This window comes from Phaenicophaeus curvirostris, chromosome 12, assembly GCF_032191515.1.
Source record: "Phaenicophaeus curvirostris isolate KB17595 chromosome 12, BPBGC_Pcur_1.0, whole genome shotgun sequence".
Taxonomy (NCBI): domain Eukaryota; kingdom Metazoa; phylum Chordata; class Aves; order Cuculiformes; family Cuculidae; genus Phaenicophaeus; species Phaenicophaeus curvirostris.
This window is the reverse complement of record NC_091403.1, coordinates 22,431,177-22,450,532: the sequence shown is the minus strand read 5'-3', so window position 1 is coordinate 22,450,532 and position 19,356 is coordinate 22,431,177. Positions and strand designations below refer to the sequence as shown.

The 19,356-nt window shown below is 62.1% G+C and overlaps 2 protein-coding genes across 4 annotated transcripts in view; one reads left to right on the top strand and one right to left on the bottom strand.

Moving 5' to 3' along the window:
* Positions 1–8,674: 8,674 nt before the first annotated feature.
* Positions 8,675–13,775, top strand: IDH2 (isocitrate dehydrogenase (NADP(+)) 2). The gene is made up of 11 exons (XM_069866661.1): positions 8,675–8,789; positions 10,448–10,539; positions 11,018–11,183; positions 11,460–11,620; positions 11,947–12,090; positions 12,209–12,345; positions 12,477–12,628; positions 12,708–12,820; positions 12,895–12,992; positions 13,090–13,182; positions 13,395–13,775. Exons 1-11 carry the CDS (start codon positions 8,702–8,704, stop codon positions 13,480–13,482), a joined length of 1,332 nt encoding a protein of 443 aa, XP_069722762.1. The 5' UTR covers positions 8,675–8,701; the 3' UTR covers positions 13,483–13,775.
* Positions 13,776–14,719: 944 nt separating this feature from the next.
* The window catches only part of ZNF710 (zinc finger protein 710), a 28,971-nt gene continuing 24,334 nt past the window's right edge, over positions 14,720–19,356 (bottom strand). For 2 of the 3 annotated variants that reach the window (XM_069866615.1, XM_069866616.1), the window contains exons 3-5: positions 18,159–18,350; positions 16,876–17,050; positions 14,720–15,792 (exon numbers count right to left, since the gene is read on the bottom strand). In XM_069866615.1, coding sequence (XP_069722716.1) covers positions 15,620–15,792; positions 16,876–17,050; positions 18,159–18,350 — 540 coding nt within the window. In that variant the 3' untranslated portion in view covers positions 14,720–15,619. Of the gene's footprint in view, positions 15,827–16,875; positions 17,051–18,158; positions 18,351–19,356 lie in introns of all 3 variants that reach the window. The other variant, XM_069866617.1, reaches the window with a different exon arrangement.

The following is a 19,356-nucleotide window of genomic DNA, read 5'->3' as shown; positions in this document are numbered from 1 at the left end:
GGGACCCTCTGCTGGGGGTGCCCCCTCCCCTGGGTGCTCCCCTCCCTCCTGGGGTCCCCCCCCCCGCTCCTAGGTGCTCCCCGCTCTCCTGCATCCTCACAGAATCACAGAATCACCAGGTTGGAAAAGACCCACCGGATCATCGAGTCCAACCATTCCTATCAAACACTAACCCATGTCCCTCAGCACCTCGTCCACCCGTGCCTTAAACACCTCCAGGGAAGGTGACTCAACCCCCTCCCTGGGCAGCCTCTGCCAGTGCCCAATGACCCTTTCTGTGAAGATTTTTTTCCTAATGTCCAGCCTAAACCTCCCCTGGCGGAGCTTGAGGCCATTCCCTCTCGTCCTGTCCCCTGTCTCTTGGGAGAAGAGCCCAGCTCCCTCCTCTCCACAACCTCCTTTCAGGTAGCTGTAGAGAGCAATGAGGTCTCCCCTCAGCCTCCTCTTCTCCAGGCTAAACACCCCCAGCTCTCTCAGCCGTTCCTCATAAGGCCTGTTCTCCAGCCCCCTCACCAGCTTCGTTGCTCTTCTCTGGACTCGCTCCAGAGCCTCAACATCCTTCTGGTGGTGAGGGGCCCAGAACTGAACACAGGATTCGAGGAGCGGTCTCCCCAGTGCCGAGTACAGAGGGAGAAGAACCTCCCTGGACCTGCTGGCCATGCCGTGTCTGATCCAAGCCAAGATGCCATTGGCCTTCTTGGCCCCCTGGGCCACTGCTGGCTCATGTTCAGTCGCTGTCAACCAACACCCCCAGGTCCCTCTCCTCCAGGCAGCTTCTCCTCCCCACTTTCTCGGCTCCCCCTCCTGAGTTTTCCCCCCCTCTCTCTGTGTCCCCCCTTCTCTCCTGCATTCCCTCCTCGGTGCCCCCTTTCTCATGGATCCCCCCCTCTTTCTCTGGGTGCTCCTCTTGTCTCCTGCTTCCCCCCCTCTGTCCTGTGTCCACCTCCTCTCTCCAGGGTGTCCCCCCTTTCTCGTGAATCCCCCCCTCTCTCTGGGTCCCCCTCTTCTCTCCTGCGTCCCCCCCTCTCTGCTGGGTTCCCCCCCTCCCATCTTTGGGTCCCCCTCTCCCTCCTGCCCCCCCCCCCCATTGTTTTTGGGTCCCCCCCTCTCTCCTGGGTATCCCCCCTCTCTCCTAGATCCCCCCCCCCGATCCCTCCCCTTTCCAGGGTCCCCCCCTCTCTCTCTAGGTCCCCTCCTTTCTCCTTGGTGCCCCCCTCCCTCCTGGGTCCCCCCCTCTCGCGGATTCCCCCCCTCTCTCTGGGTCTGCCCCCTCTCCTGCATCCCCCCCTCTCTCCTGCGTCCCCCCCTTTCTCCTGCGTCCCCCCCTCTCTCGTGGGTCCCCCCTCTCTCGGGGGTCCCCCCCTCTCTCGTGGATTCCCCCCCCTCCCTCGTGGATCCCCCCTCCCTCCTGGGTCCCCCCTCTCTCCTGCATCTGTCCTGTCTCCTGTGTCCCGTCCCCCCCGTCTCATGGGTCCCCCCCCCCCCCCCTGGGCAGCCCCTGGGGAGCAGAGCGCTGCCCGCGGGGTGCAGCCCCCCGCTTGGCGCAGCATCGCTGGCTCAAGGAACCGCCGGGGTGCTGGGGAGCGCAGCCCCCCGCTCCGAGCCCTCGCTGCGGCCGGGCTCCCAGCGCCCCAGCCCGCTGCAGCGCGAGGCCTCGCAGGCCACGTCGCAGGCCTGGCAGCGGCGTGTGGGCCTGGGCTGCGGCCAGGGACGGGCTCCTTTGTCTGGAGTCAGCCCTGCCCGGACCGTGCCACATGGCTGCACCCGCCTGCGCCACCACAGCCGCCACCGCTGCCCCGCAGGGACCTCGGCGCAGGAGCTGCGGGCACGCGGCCGCCCTGACCGCATGGCCAGGGCGAGGGCGGCCAGGGCCACGCTGCTGCTGGGAGCAAATCCTGTACTGGGGGGTCACACTGCTGGGAGCAAATCCTGTACTGGGGGGTCACACTGCAGCTGGGAGCAAATCCTGTATTGGGGGGTCACGCTGCTGCTGGGAGCAAATCCTGTACTGGGGGGTCACGCTGCAGCTGGGAGCAAATCCTGTACTGGGGGTCACACTGCAGCTGGGAGCAAATCCTGTATTGGGGGGTCACACTGCAGCTGGGAGCAAATCCTGTATTGGGGGGTCACACTGCAGCTGGGAGCAAATCCTGTATTGGGGGGTCACGCTGCTGCTGGGAGCAAATCCTGTATTGGGGTTCAGGCTGCAGCTGGGAGCAAATCCTGTATTGGGGGGCCACGCTGCTGCTGGGAGCAAATCCTGTATTGGGGGGTCACGCTGCAGCTGGGAGCAAATCCTGTATTTGGGGGTCACGCTGCAGCTGGGAGCAAATCCTGTATTGGGGGGTCACGCTGCAGCTGGGAGCAAATCCTGTACTGGGGGTCATGCTGCAGCTGGGAGCAAATCCTGTATTGGGGTTCAGGCTGCAGCTGGGAGCAAATCCTGTATTGGGGGGTCACGCTGCAGCTGGGAGCAAATCCTGTATTGGGGGGTCACGCTGCAGCTGGGAGCAAATCCTGTATTGGGGGTCCACGCTGCAGCTGGGAGCAAATCCTGTATTGGGGGGCCACGCTGCTGCTGGGAGCAAATCCTGTATTGGGGGGTCACGCTGCAGCTGGGAGCAAATCCTGTATTTGGGGGTCACGCTGCAGCTGGGAGCAAATCCTGTATTGGGGGGTCACGCTGCAGCTGGGAGCAAATCCTGTACTGGGGGTCATGCTGCAGCTGGGAGCAAATCCTGTATTGGGGTTCAGGCTGCAGCTGGGAGCAAATCCTGTATTGGGGGGTCACGCTGCAGCTGGGAGCAAATCCTGTATTGGGGGGTCACGCTGCAGCTGGGAGCAAATCCTGTATTGGGGGTCCACGCTGCAGCTGGGAGCAAATCCTGTATTGGGGGTCCACGCTGCAGCTGGGAGCAAATCCTGTATTGGGGGGTCAGGCTGCAGCTGGGAGCAAATCCTGTATTGGGGGGTCACGCTGCTGGGAGCAAATCCTGTATTGGGGGTCACGCTGCAGCTGGGAGCAAATCCTGTATTTGGGGGTCACGCTGCAGCTGGGAGCAAATCCTGTATTGGGGGCCACGCTGCAGCTGGGAGCAAATCCTGTATTGGGGGGCCACGCTGCAGCTGGGAGCAAATCCTGTATTGGGGGGTCACGCTGCAGCTGGGAGCAAATCCTGTATTGGGGGGTCACGCTGCAGCTGGGAGCAAATCCTGTATTGGGGGTCACGCTGCTGCTGGGAGCAAATCCTGTATTGGGGGTCACGCTGCAGCTGGGAGCAAATCCTGTATTTGGGGGTCACGCTGCAGCTGGGAGCAAATCCTGTATTGGGGGCCACGCTGCAGCTGGGAGCAAATCCTGTATTGGGGGGCCACGCTGCAGCTGGGAGCAAATCCTGTATTGGGGGGTCACGCTGCAGCTGGGAGCAAATCCTGTATTGGGGGTCACGCTGCAGCTGGGAGCAAATCCTGTATTGGGGGTCACGCTGCAGCTGGGAGCAAATCCTGTATTGGGGGTCACGCTGCAGCTGGGAGCAAATCCTGTATTGGGGGTCACGCTGCAGTTGGGAGCAAATCCTGTATTGGGGGTCAGGCTGCAGCTGGGAGCAAATCCTGTATTGGGGGGTCACGCTGCAGCTGGGAGCAAATCCTGTATTGGGGGGTCACGCTGCAGTTGGGAGCAAATCCTGTATTGGGGGGTCACGCTGCAGCTGGGAGCAAATCCTGTACTGGGGGGTCACGCTGCAGCTGGGAGCAAATCCTGTACTGGGGGGTCACACTGCAGCTGGGAGCAAATCCTGTATTTGGGGGTCACGCTGCAGCTGGGAGCAAATCCTGTATTGGGGGGTCAGGCTGCAGCTGGGAGCAAATCCTGTATTGGGGGTCACGCTGCAGCTGGGAGCAAATCCTGTATTGGGGGGTCAGGCTGCAGCTGGGAGCAAATCCTGTATTGGGGGTCACACTGCAGCTGGGAGCAAATCCTGTATTGGGGGTCCACGCTGCTGCTGGGAGCAAATCCTGTACTGGGGGGTCACACTGCAGCTGGGAGCAAATCCTGTACTGGGAGGTCACACTGCAGCTGGGAGCAAATCCTGTATTGGGGGGTCACGCTGCAGCTGGGAGCAAATCCTGTATTGGGGTTCAGGCTGCAGCTGGGAGCAAATCCTGTATTGGGGGGTCACGCCGCAGCTGGGAGCAAATCCTGTATTGGGGGGCCACGCTGCTGCTGGGAGCAAATCCTGTATTGGGGGGTCACACTGCAGCTGGGAGCAAATCCTGTACTGGGGGGTCACGCTGCAGCTGGGAGCAAATCCTGTATTGGGGGGTCAGGCTGCAGCTGGGAGCAAATCCTGTATTGGGGGGTCACGCTGCAGCTGGGAGCAAATCCTGTATTGGGGGTCACACTGCAGCTGGGAGCAAATCCTGTATTGGGGGGTCACGCTGCAGCTGGGAGCAAATCCTGTATTGGGGGGTCACGCTGCAGCTGGGAGCAAATCCTGTATTGGGGGGTCACGCTGCAGCTGGGAGCAAATCCTGTATTGGGGGTCACGCTGCAGCTGGGAGCAAATCCTGTATTGGGGGGTCACGCTGCAGCTGGGAGCAAATCCTGTATTGGGGGTCACGCTGCAGCTGGGAGCAAATCCTGTATTGGGGGGTCAGGCTGCAGCTGGGAGCAAATCCTGTATTGGGGGTCACACTGCAGCTGGGAGCAAATCCTGTATTGGGGGTCCACGCTGCAGCTGGGAGCAAATCCTGTATTGGGGGTCACACTGCAGCTGGGAGCAAATCCTGTATTGGGGGGTCACGCTGCTGCTGGGAGCAAATCCTGTATTGGGGGGTCAGGCTGCAGCTGGGAGCAAATCCTGTATTGGGGGGTCACGCTGCAGTTGGGAGCAAATCCTGTATTGGGGGGTCACGCTGCAGCTGGGAGCAAATCCTGTATTTGGGGGTCACGCTGCAGCTGGGAGCAAATCCTGTATTGGGGGGTCACGCTGCAGCTGGGAGCAAATCCTGTATTTGGGGGTCACGCTGCAGCTGGGAGCAAATCCTGTATTGGGGGTCACGCTGCAGCTGGGAGCAAATCCTGTACTGGGGGTCATGCTGCAGCTGGGAGCAAATCCTGTACTGGGGGTCACGCTGCAGCTGGGAGCAAATCCTGTATTGGGGGGTCACGCTGCAGCTGGGAGCAAATCCTGTATTTGGGGGTCACGCTGCAGCTGGGAGCAAATCCTGTATTGGGGGGTCACGCTGCAGCTGGGAGCAAATCCTGTACTGGGGGTCATGCTGCAGCTGGGAGCAAATCCTGTATTGGGGGGTCACGCTGCAGTTGGGAGCAAATCCTGTATTGGGGGGTCACACTGCAGCTGGGAGCAAATCCTGTATTTGGGGGTCACGCTGCAGCTGGGAGCAAATCCTGTATTGGGGGGTCACGCTGCAGCTGGGAGCAAATCCTGTATTGGGGGGTCACGCTGCAGCTGGGAGCAAATCCTGTATTGGGGGGTCACGCTGCAGCTGGGAGCAAATCCTGTACTGGGGGGTCAGGCTGCAGCTGGGAGCAAATCCTGTATTGGGGTTCAGGCTGCAGCTGGGAGCAAATCCTGTATTGGGGGGTCACGCTGCAGCTGGGAGCAAATCCTGTATTTGGGGGTCACGCTGCAGCTGGGAGCAAATCCTGTATTGGGGGGTCACGCTGCAGCTGGGAGCAAATCCTGTATTGGGGGTCACGCTGCAGCTGGGAGCAAATCCTGTATTGGGGTTCACGCTGCAGCTGGGAGCAAATCCTGTATTGGGGGGTCACGCTGCAGCTGGGAGCAAATCCTGTATTGGGGGGTCAGGCTGCAGCTGGGAGCAAATCCTGTATTGGGGGTCACGCTGCAGCTGGGAGCAAATCCTGTATTGGGGGGTCAGGCTGCAGCTGGGAGCAAATCCTGTATTGGGGGTCACGCTGCAGCTGGGAGCAAATCCTGTATTGGGGGGTCACGCTGCAGCTGGGAGCAAATCCTGTATTTGGGGGTCACGCTGCAGCTGGGAGCAAATCCTGTATTGGGGGGTCACGCTGCAGCTGGGAGCAAATCCTGTACTGGGGGTCATGCTGCAGCTGGGAGCAAATCCTGTATTGGGGGGTCACGCTGCAGCTGGGAGCAAATCCTGTATTTGGGGGTCACGCTGCAGCTGGGAGCAAATCCTGTATTGGGGGGTCACGCTGCAGCTGGGAGCAAATCCTGTACTGGGGGTCACGCTGCAGCTGGGAGCAAATCCTGTATTGGGGGGTCACGCTGCAGTTGGGAGCAAATCCTGTATTGGGGGGTCACACTGCAGCTGGGAGCAAATCCTGTATTTGGGGGTCACGCTGCAGCTGGGAGCAAATCCTGTATTGGGGGGTCACGCTGCAGCTGGGAGCAAATCCTGTATTGGGGGGTCACGCTGCAGCTGGGAGCAAATCCTGTATTGGGGGGTCACGCTGCAGCTGGGAGCAAATCCTGTATTGGGGGGTCACGCTGCAGCTGGGAGCAAATCCTGTACTGGGGGGTCAGGCTGCAGCTGGGAGCAAATCCTGTATTGGGGTTCAGGCTGCAGCTGGGAGCAAATCCTGTATTGGGGGGTCACGCTGCAGCTGGGAGCAAATCCTGTATTGGGGGGTCACGCTGCAGCTGGGAGCAAATCCTGTATTGGGGGTCACGCTGCAGCTGGGAGCAAATCCTGTATTGGGGTTCACGCTGCAGCTGGGAGCAAATCCTGTATTGGGGGGTCACGCTGCAGCTGGGAGCAAATCCTGTATTGGGGGGTCAGGCTGCAGCTGGGAGCAAATCCTGTATTGGGGGTCACGCTGCAGCTGGGAGCAAATCCTGTATTGGGGGGTCAGGCTGCAGCTGGGAGCAAATCCTGTATTGGGGGTCACGCTGCAGCTGGGAGCAAATCCTGTATTGGGGGGTCACGCTGCAGCTGGGAGCAAATCCTGTACTGGGGGTCATGCTGCAGCTGGGAGCAAATCCTGTATTGGGGGGTCACGCTGCAGCTGGGAGCAAATCCTGTATTGGGGGGTCACGCTGCAGCTGGGAGCAAATCCTGTATTGGGGGGTCACGCTGCAGCTGGGAGCAAATCCTGTATTGGGGGGTCACGCTGCAGCTGGGAGCAAATCCTGTATTGGGGGGTCACGCTGCAGCTGGGAGCAAATCCTGTATTTGGGGTTCAGGCTGCAGCTGGGAGCAAATCCTGTATTTGGGGTTCAGGCTGCAGCTGGGAGCAAATCCTGCACACCCCTTGCACACACACGGTCTCCCTGCACACACACTCCCAGTGCACACACGCAGCCAACCACCCCGCACACATGCACCCCCGCTCCTTGCACACACACATGCACTCCCTGCACCCCCCTTTGCACACACACATCCTGCACACACACACCCCTTGCACACACACATGCACCCCCTGCACACACAACCACCTCGCACACATGCACACCCCCTGCACACACCCCCTTGCACACACACACCGCTTGCACACACACATGCACTCTCTGCACCCCCCCTTGCACACACAGCCACCCCCTGCACACACACGCCCCTTGCACACACACATGCATTCCTTGCACACAGACACACACCCCCTACACACACAGGCACTCCTTGCACACACATCTCGCACACACCCCCACATGCCCCTTGCACACACACATACACTCCTTGCACACCCACCCCCTGCACACACATGCCCCTTGCACACACACATGCACTCCTTGCACACACACCCTGCACACACACGCCCCTTTGCACACACATGTACACTCCTTGCACACACACCTTGGACACACACACATGCACTCCTTGCACACAAACCCTGCACACACACTCTCCTTGCACACACCCCTTGCACACACACATGCACTCCTTGCACACACACCCTGCACACACACGCCCCTTTGCACACACATGTACACTCCTTGCACACACACCTTGGACACACACACACCCTGCACACACACATGCACTCCTTGCACACATGCCCCTTGCACACACACGTGCCCCTTGCACACACCCCTTGCACACACACATGCACTCCTTGCACACACCCTGCTCACACCCCCTGCACACACATGCCCCTTGCACACACACATGCCCCTTGCACACACATGCACTCCTTGCACACATGCCCCTTGCACACACATGCACTCCTTGCACACACGCCCCTTGCACACACATGCACTCCTTGCACACACCCCCTTGCACACCCCCTTGCACACACACGTGCACTCCTTGCACACACCCCCTGCACACACACGCCCCTTTGCACACACACACGCACTCCTTGCACACACCCCCTGCACACCCACGCCCCTTGCACACCCCCCGCTGCCCCTTCCCCCCTCCCTCGGTTCACTTGAAGCCTGGCAGGGATCCTGCTTTCCTCCCAGAGTGGCATCTGCGGCTAAAAAAAGCATTTGTCTTGGCCCCAGGCTGGGGGGGGACACACGGGGGGGACATGAGACACAGAGATGGGGGGACACGGCAGAGATGGGGGGGCACCGTTTGTGGGAGGTGATGGGGATGCAGCATTCGCCCGGACCCCCCCGTGGGGCCCCGCCAGGGCCCTCCGGGCCCTGGCGGGGCCCCACGGGGGGGTCCGGGCTGTCCCCACCCCCGGGGCGGAGCGTCCCCCCCATCCCCATCCCGCCCCTCTCCGTCCGCCCCGTCGGGTCTCGCCATGGCCGCTCGCTGCCTTCGAGCCGCCCCCGCGCTCAGCCGCCTCCCCCGCCGCCTCCCCGCCGCCCTCGGGACGCAGAGCCGGCACTGTGAGCACCGGGGACGACGTGGGGGGGGTTGGGGGGGCGGTACCGGGAGCTTGGAGCGCCGTCCGGGGGACACGTGGGGGTTGGGAAGCGGGGACGGAATGGGGGGGGGGGTCGGTACCCGGGTCCGGTAATTGGAGGGGCTTTATAAACGGGGTTCGGTAATTGGAGGGGCTCTATCAACGGGATCCGGTACCGGGGAGGCTCTGTACCCGGGTCCGATAATTGGAGGGGCTCTATAAACGGGTCCCGGTAATTGGAGGGGGTCTATCAACGGGTCCCGGTACCGGAGAGGCTCTGTACCCGGGTCCAGTAATTGGAGGGGCTCTATAAACGGGTCCCGGTAATTGGAGGGGGGTCTATAAACGGGTCCCGGTACCGGAGAGGCTCTGTACCCGGGTCCAGTAATTGGAGGGGCTCTATAAACGGGATCCGGTAATTGGGGGGGCTCTATCAAGGGGTCCCGGTACCGGGGAGGCTCTGTACCCGGGTCCAGTAATTGGAGGGGCTCTATAAACGGGTCCCGGTAATTGGAGGGGGGTCTATAAACGGGTCCCGGTACCGGAGAGGCTCTGTACCCGGGTCCAGTAATTGGAGGGGCTCTATAAACGGGATCCGGTAATTGGGGGGGCTCTATCAAGGGGTCCCGGTACCGGAGAGGCTCTGTACCCGGGTCCGGTAATGGGAGGGCGTTCTGTCCCTGGGTCCCGGTACCGAGAGGGTTTTGTACCCGCAGCTGGTCACGGGAGGGTGGGTTTGCACCCGGGTCCGGTAATTGGAGGGGGTTCTGTGCCCGGGACCGGTACCGGGGGGGCTCTATACCTGGGTCCCGGTACCGGAGACGGGAGGATTGCACCTGGGTCCGGTAACGGGGCATTTGATCCCCGTCCTGTTTCCACACGGGGTTTTGCGCCCGGGTCCGGTCCCAGGAGGGGGTTTTGCGCTCTGGTGTGGTAACTGGGGAGTTTGATCCCGGTCCTGGTTCCATGTGGGGTTTTGTACCCAGGTCCGGTAACGGGGGGGGCTTTGCTGGTAACGGGGCTTTGCTACCAGTTCCATCCCCGAGGGAGGTTTTGCCGCTGGGTCCTGTTTGGGGGGGTCTGCAGGCTGTGCTGGGTCAGTTTTGGGGGTGCGGGGGTGCCTGGGTCTGCACCCCTGCTCACAGCCGCTCCGGGCTGGGGGTCGTTACCCACCATGGCTCCGTACGGGGTTTTATACCCAGGTCCAGTAACGGGAGGGGGGTTGGTCCCAGTCCTGGTTCCACGTGGGGTTTGGCACCCGGGTTCGGGTTTGCTCGCGGGGCTTTGCACCCCAGCTCGTAGCCGGTTTGACCCTGGAGAAGTTTGTTCCTGGTCCCCGTCCCACATGGAGTTTTGCAGCTGGGCTTGGCACTTGGAGGGGTTTGTTCCCCGTCCAGGTCCCACACAGGAATTTGCACCTGGTCCAGGTCCAAGGGGTTTTTTTGCTCCTGGCCCCGGTCACACGCGCGGGGTCTGGCAGCCCGGCGCGTCCCTGGGTCTGGCCCAAAGGGGTTTGCCCCCGCTCTCCGTCCTGCTGCCACCTGGGGCTTTGCCCCGAGCGGGGTTGGTGCCCAGCGGGGTTTGCACCCTGACCCGTACCCGAGCCCAGCCGGCCCCTCACGCCCCGCTGCCGCTCCCCAGATGCCGACAAGCGCATCAAGGTGGCCAACCCGGTGGTGGAGATGGACGGAGATGAGATGACACGGATCATCTGGGCCTTCATCAAGGAGAAGGTAACGGGTCCTGCCCGGGGCCGGGGGGGCAGGCGGGTGGTGCAGAGCTGGCAGGAGCTGTGCGGGGGGACAGGTGGCTGTGGCACAGGCATTCCCTGCCTGCCCTGTCCGTCTGTCCTCTATCGGGCTGTCCTCTATCCGTCCGTCCCAGTGCAGGAAGCAGGTGGTGAGGTCAGCACGGCTTCCGGCAGGACTGGGAAGCAAGGAGGTCCCGGGAATGGGGGACCATTCTGGGCAGGGGGGGACCATCCCGGGAAGGTGGGGGATCATCCCAGGCAGGGGGGAATCATCTTGGGCAGGGGGCACCGTCCTGAGAAGGGGGGACTATCCCGGGGGGAATATCCCGGGGGGAATCATCTTGGGAAGGGGGCACCAACCCCAGCAGCTGCGTCGGGGCTGGCCGTGCCACAGTGCTCGGTGCTGCACCCTCGTCACCCTGCAGGGTCCCCCCCTCTGACGCTGTTCTGCACCCCCGCAGCTCATCCTGCCCAACGTGGACGTCCAGCTGAAGTATTTTGACCTGGGCCTGCCGCACCGGGACAAGACGGACGACCAGGTCACCATCGACTCGGCGCTGGCCACCCAGAAGTACAGCGTGGCTGTGAAGTGTGCCACCATCACACCGGACGAAGCCAGGGTGGAAGGTGGGCGCGGGTGGTGGTCTCGGCAGCCCCACGGAGAGCTGAGCCCCCTGCTCTGGGTGCTCGGGGGTGCTGAGGGGACCCTGAGGGCGCAGGGCTGCGAACAGACCGGCCTCTGCTGCTGGTCATGAGCCTGTGCCGGCTGTCCCTCTCCTTGGCTGGCGCAGCAGCAGCGTCCTGGCAGCAGCCCATGGCACGGAGGAGCCAGGCAGGCTGGCAGGGGCTGGTGTGACTGCTGGTGGGGGCGGTTCTCAAGGACCTCACCTCCATGCATTCTAGAGTTCAAGCTGAAGAAGATGTGGAAGAGCCCCAATGGTACCATCCGAAACATCCTGGGGGGCACAGTGTTCCGGGAGCCCATCATCTGCAAGAACATCCCGCGCCTGGTGCCCGGCTGGACCAAGCCCATCACCATCGGCAGGCACGCCCACGGCGACCAGGTGAGCCCCGCATGGCGCCGGGGCCCCAGGGAGCTCCTGCCAGGCCCTGCCCCACGATCTGATCTGTAGAGGGGCAGATTTGTGCACATTTAGGCTAGACATAAGGAGGAATTTCTTCACAATGAGGGTGGGGAGGCCCTGGCCCAGGTTGCCCAGAGCAGTGGTGGCTGCCCTGTCCCTGCAGGTGTTCAAGACCAGGTTTGATGAGGCTCTGAGCCCCCTGATCCAGTGGGAGGTGTCCCTGCCCATGGCAGGGGTGGGACTGGATAGGCTTTGAGGTCCCTTTCAACTCAAACCCTCCCATAATTCTACCCTGCCCCTTGCAGTACAAAGCCACAGACTTCGTGGTCACCAAGTCCGGGACGTTCAAGATGGTCTTCACGCCGAAGGACGGCAGTGGGGCGAAGGAGTGGGAGGTGTTCAACTTCCCCGGTGGCGGCGTGGGCATGGGCATGTACAACACGGACGAGGTACAGACGTGGGCTGGGGGCAGCTGGGGGGGTCCCTGTGATCCACCACCATCTGGGGGGGCCCTGGCCAGGCTGGTGGGACCGGAGTCCCACGGGGGTCCGTGTGCTTCCCTTGCAGTCTATCTCGGGCTTCGCTCACAGCTGCTTCCAGTACGCCATCCAGAAGAAGTGGCCTCTCTACATGAGCACCAAGAACACCATCCTGAAGGCCTACGACGGCCGCTTCAAAGACATCTTCCAGGAGATCTTCGATAAGTACGGACTTAGAGGAGCTTGGGCTGCTAGGGAGGAGAGCTGAGGAGGGGCTGTAGCCGAGGGGGTGGCTGCGGGACCCAGCCTGGGGTGGCCATGGCCCAGCACGGCTGACACCCACCCTGGGCTCCCAGGCACTACAAGACAGAGTTCGACAAGCTGAAGATCTGGTACGAGCACCGGCTCATCGACGACATGGTTGCCCAGGTGCTGAAGTCCTCCGGGGGCTTCGTCTGGGCATGCAAGAACTACGACGGAGACGTCCAGTCGGACATCCTGGCCCAAGGTGGGGTGGTGGGAGAGGGGGACGTGGGGCAGGTTGGGGTGGTCTGTGCACAGTTGCCCTCACCCCCATCCCGCCGCAGGCTTCGGTTCCCTGGGGCTGATGACCTCTGTCCTGGTGTGTCCGGATGGGAAGACCATCGAGGCTGAGGCGGCCCACGGCACCGTCACCCGCCACTACCGGGAGCACCAGAAGGTGGGTTGGCTCTGCCCGGGGCGTGCTGCCCGTGCCTGCTGCCGGCACACGCGGCTGAGCGCTCTCCCACGCAGGGGCGACCCACCAGCACCAACCCCATCGCCAGCATCTTCGCCTGGACGCGTGGCCTGGAGCACCGGGGCAAGCTGGACAGTAACCCGGACCTCATCAAGTGAGTGGGGCGGGTGGGGGCACCCCGGGGCGGCGAGGTCTGTGGCACAGGGAGGTGCCGCCTTTGCTGGAGCTGCCGCCAACTCTGCCCTCCCCAGGTTTGCCCAGACACTGGAGAAGGTCTGCGTGGAAACCGTGGAGAGTGGGACAATGACAAAGGACCTCGCCGGCTGCATCCACGGTCTCGCCAAGTACGTGTGGCTCCCGTGGCAGAGCCCAAGGCAACCTGGCCATGCTGGGTGGCCACCGGCTGGGCCCTGGGGGTGTCTGTAACAGCTCGTGGGGCTGTGCTGCCAGCCTGGGCTTTGCCCCAGCACCAGCCTGGCTGTGGCAAGGAGGGGGGCAAGGACCCCCCCCACAAGCCACAGGATCCCCCTGAAGCCCCTCTCTGTCCCCCCAACAGCGTGAAGCTGAACGAGCACTTTGTGAACACCACCGACTTCCTCGACGCCATCAAGAACAATCTGGACAAGGCCCTGGGCAAGCAGTAAGGGCACCCGGCGCCGCTGTCACCGGGACGGCCAAGGGACCCAGCGCTGCCGCCAGCTCACTGACCCAGCTCAGGAACGGTTGAATAATTTTTATAAGCAGTTTTCTTATGAGTGTTTCTAAAGCCTTTGTAGCAGGGCTATGCAGGACGGGGGGGCACCAATTGCTGTACCCACCCCCCTCGCAGTGCCAGCAGCCATTAAACACCTCCCCGGCGCACGGTGCGGCACGGCTCTCGTGGCACAGGGCAGCTGCAGGATGCAGCCAGCAGCTAAAGAATAGGCATTTATTAGAATTATTGCTAAACAACTCTTCAAATGGAGGAGATAAAAACCAAAACACAGTAGGGCTTTGCACGAGGGGCAGCTGAACACGGCGCACGCGAGGGTAGGGGGGACGCTAGGGAGCCGTACGGGCACCTGTGCCACCAGCACGAGAGCCCCCTGCCTTGTCCCACGGGGCAGAGCCGGGGGTAGCCCCCAGCGCCGGCGGATGCGCATCACAGCTCTTTTTGGTAATGGGACTGAGGTAGCGTGTGGGGAAGGGGGTGGCACTGCCACGCAGGGGCCAGACGTCACCAGCCTGGCTGGAGGAAGCTTGGGGCGGCGGGGGGGGTGCGAAGGTGGGGGGAAGGCTGGGGAGCTTGGTGCCTCGGCTGGGAGCTCGGAGGGCCGAGTGGTGCCAGCCCCTCCCCAGAGCCAGCCTGGGGCTTTTGGAGATGGGGCAGGTGGTGCACCCAGGGAGCGCGTGTGGGGAGGTCCTGGAGGTGCACTAGTGCCCCAGTCCTGTTACAGCTGCCCCGAGTGCCAGTAGGAACCCTGCCTGGCACTGGGGACAGCGTGGAAGGATACTGGGGGGGCTGCCTGGCCCCCTGCCCCACACCAGGCGGTGGTCCCAGCCCCAATGTGGACCCAGCTCCTTTCTCCCCCTCCCAATCCCGCAACTGAAGGAGGCAAACCTGCATCCCAGGGGCTGCTCTGCCGCAGCAAAAGCGGTTTCCAGCACAGCTCGGGGGGCTGTGAGGGGGCCTGGCAGCACAGGGAGCCGCTGCCAGGACTCTGCCAGCATAAGGCTGCCCCACAGGTGGTGGGACCCGACTCTGGTCCTCAGCTTCCCCCCGCCAAGCACCATTGCAGCAGCCCCCACCCGCACAGACCACACACATTACACACGTTTACAAAGCACATTGGTTGAAGGAAACTGAACTCAGTGAAAAGATAAATCCAACCACGCGGCACGTCTGAAAAAAAATAAATTACTTTTCAAAATACCATCATTTGCTCAAGTGGGAGAGGGTTTGGTTTGCCTGCCTTTAACCACTCAGCTCCCCGCAGCGGCTGCAGACCCCGAGCCGCTGCCTCCTCCGAGCTTTGCCATTCACTTGTAAGAAAATACTCTGTTTTGTATGTGCCCCATGGCCTCGTGGAGGGCGACGTGGCTTGGCCTGTGCCAGCTCGCAGCCGGTGCCAGAGCAAGGGACACGGCTCTCGCCCGCCTGGGAGGCTGGGAAGGGCAAGAAAAGCAAACCCACCTCCTCCGGCGGGCAGAAGGGCTTCTGCTCCCCGGGGTGAGTGGGGGGCCAGCCAGGCTGCAGCCCCCGCGCAGCCCTGGGGGAGGACCCAGGAGGTAGAATAATTAGTAATGCTCATCATCATCTGGGACGTGCCTTCCCCTGCCTATGGTCTCAAGGGCACTGGAGGGCAGGCAAGGGGGAAGATGGCAGCAAGGTCCTGGCTTGCCACCACGCAGCCCTGAGAGCGCAGGGAGCTCAGTGCCGGGCAGGAGCGCCGCAGGCAGCCGGCACAGAGCTCCGTGCTCCCTCGCTGCGGGGAAGGACCCCGGTGGTGGCCAAAGCTCTGCTGAAGCTCCGCAAGGGTCTGGCACCAGCTTGGAGCCAAGCCTTCCCTGCACCAGCCCGGCGTGCCCGTGGGCAGGCAGCGAGCACTACCCTGCGCTGCCTCCAGCTTCCACTCCTGCCCTCGCCCCAGCCAAGATTTTTGGCATCCCTGTTTTTTCCTTCACCAAGCTCAGCCGCAGCCCCCACTCTCCATGGGCAGCGGTGCGGGTCTGGCTGGGTGCCGCAGCTCCTCTTACCACGCAAAGTCCACACGGGCCCCCAGCAGCCTCCTCCAGCCTCGGCTACAACATGTTGTAGTACGCCATCTCCTTCATGGTCTGCTCGGTCAGCGCGTGCTCATCTGGACGGTTGCCCACCCCTCCGTAGCCATAAGAGTTCTCCTCCTCAAAGTCATCCATCTCCTGCTGCCCGTCCAGCTCGGCATGGTCAGCCCCGGCCAGGTCCATCATGGGATCTGGGATTAGGAACACAGACACCTGATGAGGGACCTGCACAAAGGTCCAGGGCCAAGAGCACCCCTCGTCCCCAGGTAGCTTGGGTTGAGAGCCTAGAGCTCCTCAGGAGCTGCTGCTCTGCTCCAGCCTGCTCTTGGCTCAGGGGGTCCCCGATGCCCTGCAGCTGGAAGGGTTGCCAGCAGGACGCTGTCAGAGCAGAGAGCCAGCAGGTGCATGCTTGCCAGGGGTCTGCAGCCCCCATCCCACCGTGGGGGCCAGGGGAAGCTGGCAGGGAGGAGAGGTGTCCCCCCATCACCGCTCCTGCACTCGCACTCCCTGCCTGCACCACGGTGCTGGGCACTGGCTGAGGCGCAGCCAGCGTGGGAGTTGTCCGAGGTGGAGACGAAGAGAAGGAACGGGGGATCCTGCTGGGTCCCCCCCCGCCCAGGATGTGCTTGAGCCACTGGGAAAACTGAGGGGATGAAACAGCCAGAGCTCATCTCCAGCTCTGTCCGCACAAAGCAGGGGTGGCCCAGACGCAGGACTGCGGATGGAACATTGGCACCGATGCTGGGCAGCAACCTGCAACGGGAGCACCTCCCGTCCCCCCAGGACCTTTGGGGAGGCACAGAGGGGCAAGAACTGCAGCATTTACCCCTCCCAGCCTGCAAACCCCTTGGACCAGAGTCACCAGAGAGCACTATCCTGTCCAGAGATGCCAAAGCCCAAATGGCTCCTGGAGGAGCTATTTATTTTAGCTTATTTGTGATAAAGTTTGTTTATTTGTACCAAGTCTATCCGGCTCACTCAGCTCCCACCCGGTACCCTTCCATGGCCCTCGTGGGAGGGCAGGTCCTTGAGGATGGAGGGGAGGCTGGGGAGACAGCACCTGTCACCATGCAACGTTGGCAGGGAGCAAATTGAAGGCAGCTCTCCGGTGACAGGCTGTGAACTCACCACGAGGCGCTTGCCGGAGCCGCTGCGGCACAGCCCAGCTCCCCGGCAAACAGCCGATTGCCGCACACTTCCAGGAGCGGCCGCAGCCAGGCAGACCGCGGCACCCAGCCTGCTAGCGGCCAGGGTCTGCGCCCCCCGGCACCTACCTTGGCTGTCCAGGCTGATGTCCATCACCCCGTGCTTGACCTTCATGTGCCGGCTGAGGTTGCCCTTCAGGTTGAACTTGCTGGAGCAGTAGGGACACTTGAAGGGCTTGCTCCCCGCGTGCAGGTGCATGTGGCCCAGCAGGTTGTACATGCGGTTGAAGGATTTCCCGCAGACCTGTGGGCAGCGTTCCTGCCGTCAGCGAGGGTTCTGCTGCTGCCCCAGCACACGGGGACAGTGGCAGGTGCACACCCGCAACGGCCGGTGCTGCCGCAGGGATGCGCTTTTCATAGAATCGTAGGATCACCAGGTTGGAAAAGACCCACAGGATCATCGAGTCCAACCATTCCTATCAATCACAATTTTCAGAGCCAACCTCGCTGCTGGGGTCCCCCCACTGCTCCCACCAACTTCTAAGAGTAACAGGGCCACTTCCAGCACCAGGGAAGCGATTCTCCCCCTGTGCTCTGCACTGGTGAGGCTGCACCTTGAATCCTGGGTTCGGTTTTAGGCCCCTCGCTATAAGAAAGACCTTGAGGCCCAGGGGTGCATCCAGAGAAGGGAATGGATCTGGTGAAGGGGCTGGAGAACAAGTCTTATTACGAGGAGCGGCTGAAGGAGCTGGGGTTGCTTAGCCTGGAGAAGAGGAGGCTGAGGGGAGACCTCATTGCTCTCTACAACTACTTGATAGGAGGTTGCAGAGAGGTGGGCATTGGTCTCTTCTCCTAAGTGACGGGACAAGATTAAATGGCCTCAAGCTGCACCAGGGGAAGTTTAGATTGGCCATTTGGAAAAATTTCTTCACAGAAAGGGTTCCTGGGCACTGGCAGAGGCTGCCCAGGGAGGTGATGGAGTCACCATCCCTGGAGGTGTTTAAATGACGGGCAGATGAGGTGCTTGGGGATAAGATTTAATAGTGGACAGGTACGGTTGGAGCCGATGATCTCAAGGGTCTTTTCCAACATAATGATTCTACAATCCCCTCCCTGCAGTGGGAGCCCTTGGGGATGCTGGGCTGGTGTTGCTGGGATCTCCAGCACGTCCAGCACACAGGACAGAGAGGTACTAACCACCCTTCTCCGTAAGCAGTGCCCATGCCCTGCCCGCAGCAGCCGCTGCGCTGCTCTGAGCGGCCACATCAGGACGAGCTGTTTGCCCGAGCGAACAGAGGGAGGCATCACAAAACTGCTTTCCTGCGACGCAGGACTCTGCCCAGCCTGGCCCAGTTTCTCCCAAGCTCAACATCCCAGCCCGGCATCCCCTAAACTCCTGTCCCTGAGGGTACCTTGCATTTGAAAGGCTTCACCGGGGAGTGCACGATCATGTGGGTCTTGAGCGTCTGCTTCTGCACGAAGGTCTTGAAGCAGATGTGGCACTGGTAGGGGCGGACGCTGGTGTGGATCAGCATGTGCCGCTTCATGTTGGCCTGCAGGGTGAACTCCCGCCCACACACCTCGCATTTGAACTCCTTCACGCCCTGCAAGAGTTGGGAGAGCCATGGGCACGGGGCAGAGCCCCCCCTCAGCGCTGCCGGGGCGGCTTGGGGGCCTCTGGACAGACCTCGCGGGAGCTGGGGGTACACGAGGGGTGCCGGGCACGGTGCAGAGCGGGGACCTGCACTCCCACAGGACAGGGTCCTCATGTACACCTGCACTTTGGGGACCAGCAGCAGGTCGGATCACAAGAACTGGGAGGAGATGCACCCTCATCAGCTCATCTGCACCTTCCCCTAAGCATCTCCTGCTCGCCCTCCCTCCAGGCGCAGAGCGGGCATCACCAAGAGTCGGGGACCATTCCTGCACTGCTCAGGGGATGCAATTCCCACTGCCTGGTCCTGCAGGGGCCGGATCCTTCCTCCTGCTTCCCCCCAGATCCCATCAAAACACCCACATTGGAAATGTGTTTGCGGCACCTGGAAAACCCAGTGTTCGGTCAGTGCCGAACTGGACGGGGCCGGCTGGGCAGCGTGGCTGCTGTGCAGTGCCCAGCCCAGCGCAGGGTAGGTTTGAGAGCCCAGCCCGAGCCCAGCAGTGCCTGGCAGGAGGCCTGTGGGCAGCACGGGTGCTGTAAGTCCAGCTGCATGATCCAGCTCTGCTCTCTGGCTCCATCTGATTGCTCCCTGGCTCCATCTGATTGCTCCCTTTTGGAAGAGCCCCTGGAAGGGCACGACCCCCTCACTCACAGCCTGCTGGGAGGGGCTGTGGCAGCACATTGCCAGGGTCTCCCAAGTCTGAACCCCAGGTTCCCTGAGGATGGAAACCTCCAGGAAGAAAGGAGGAGGCTGCCAATAGCAATGCCCTTTCACTGCTAATCAGTGACCCCTAACGAATGACAACCATGGGTGCCTCTGCCCGCCTGCACCACCCATCTCCAGGGCTGCCCAGGACTGGGGGTGCGCTGGGACACCCCTCTCCCTCAGCACCCGCCTCTGGAGCTGGCACATCTCCAGGCATGGAAAGGGCAGCATCCTCTGGGTGCCAACA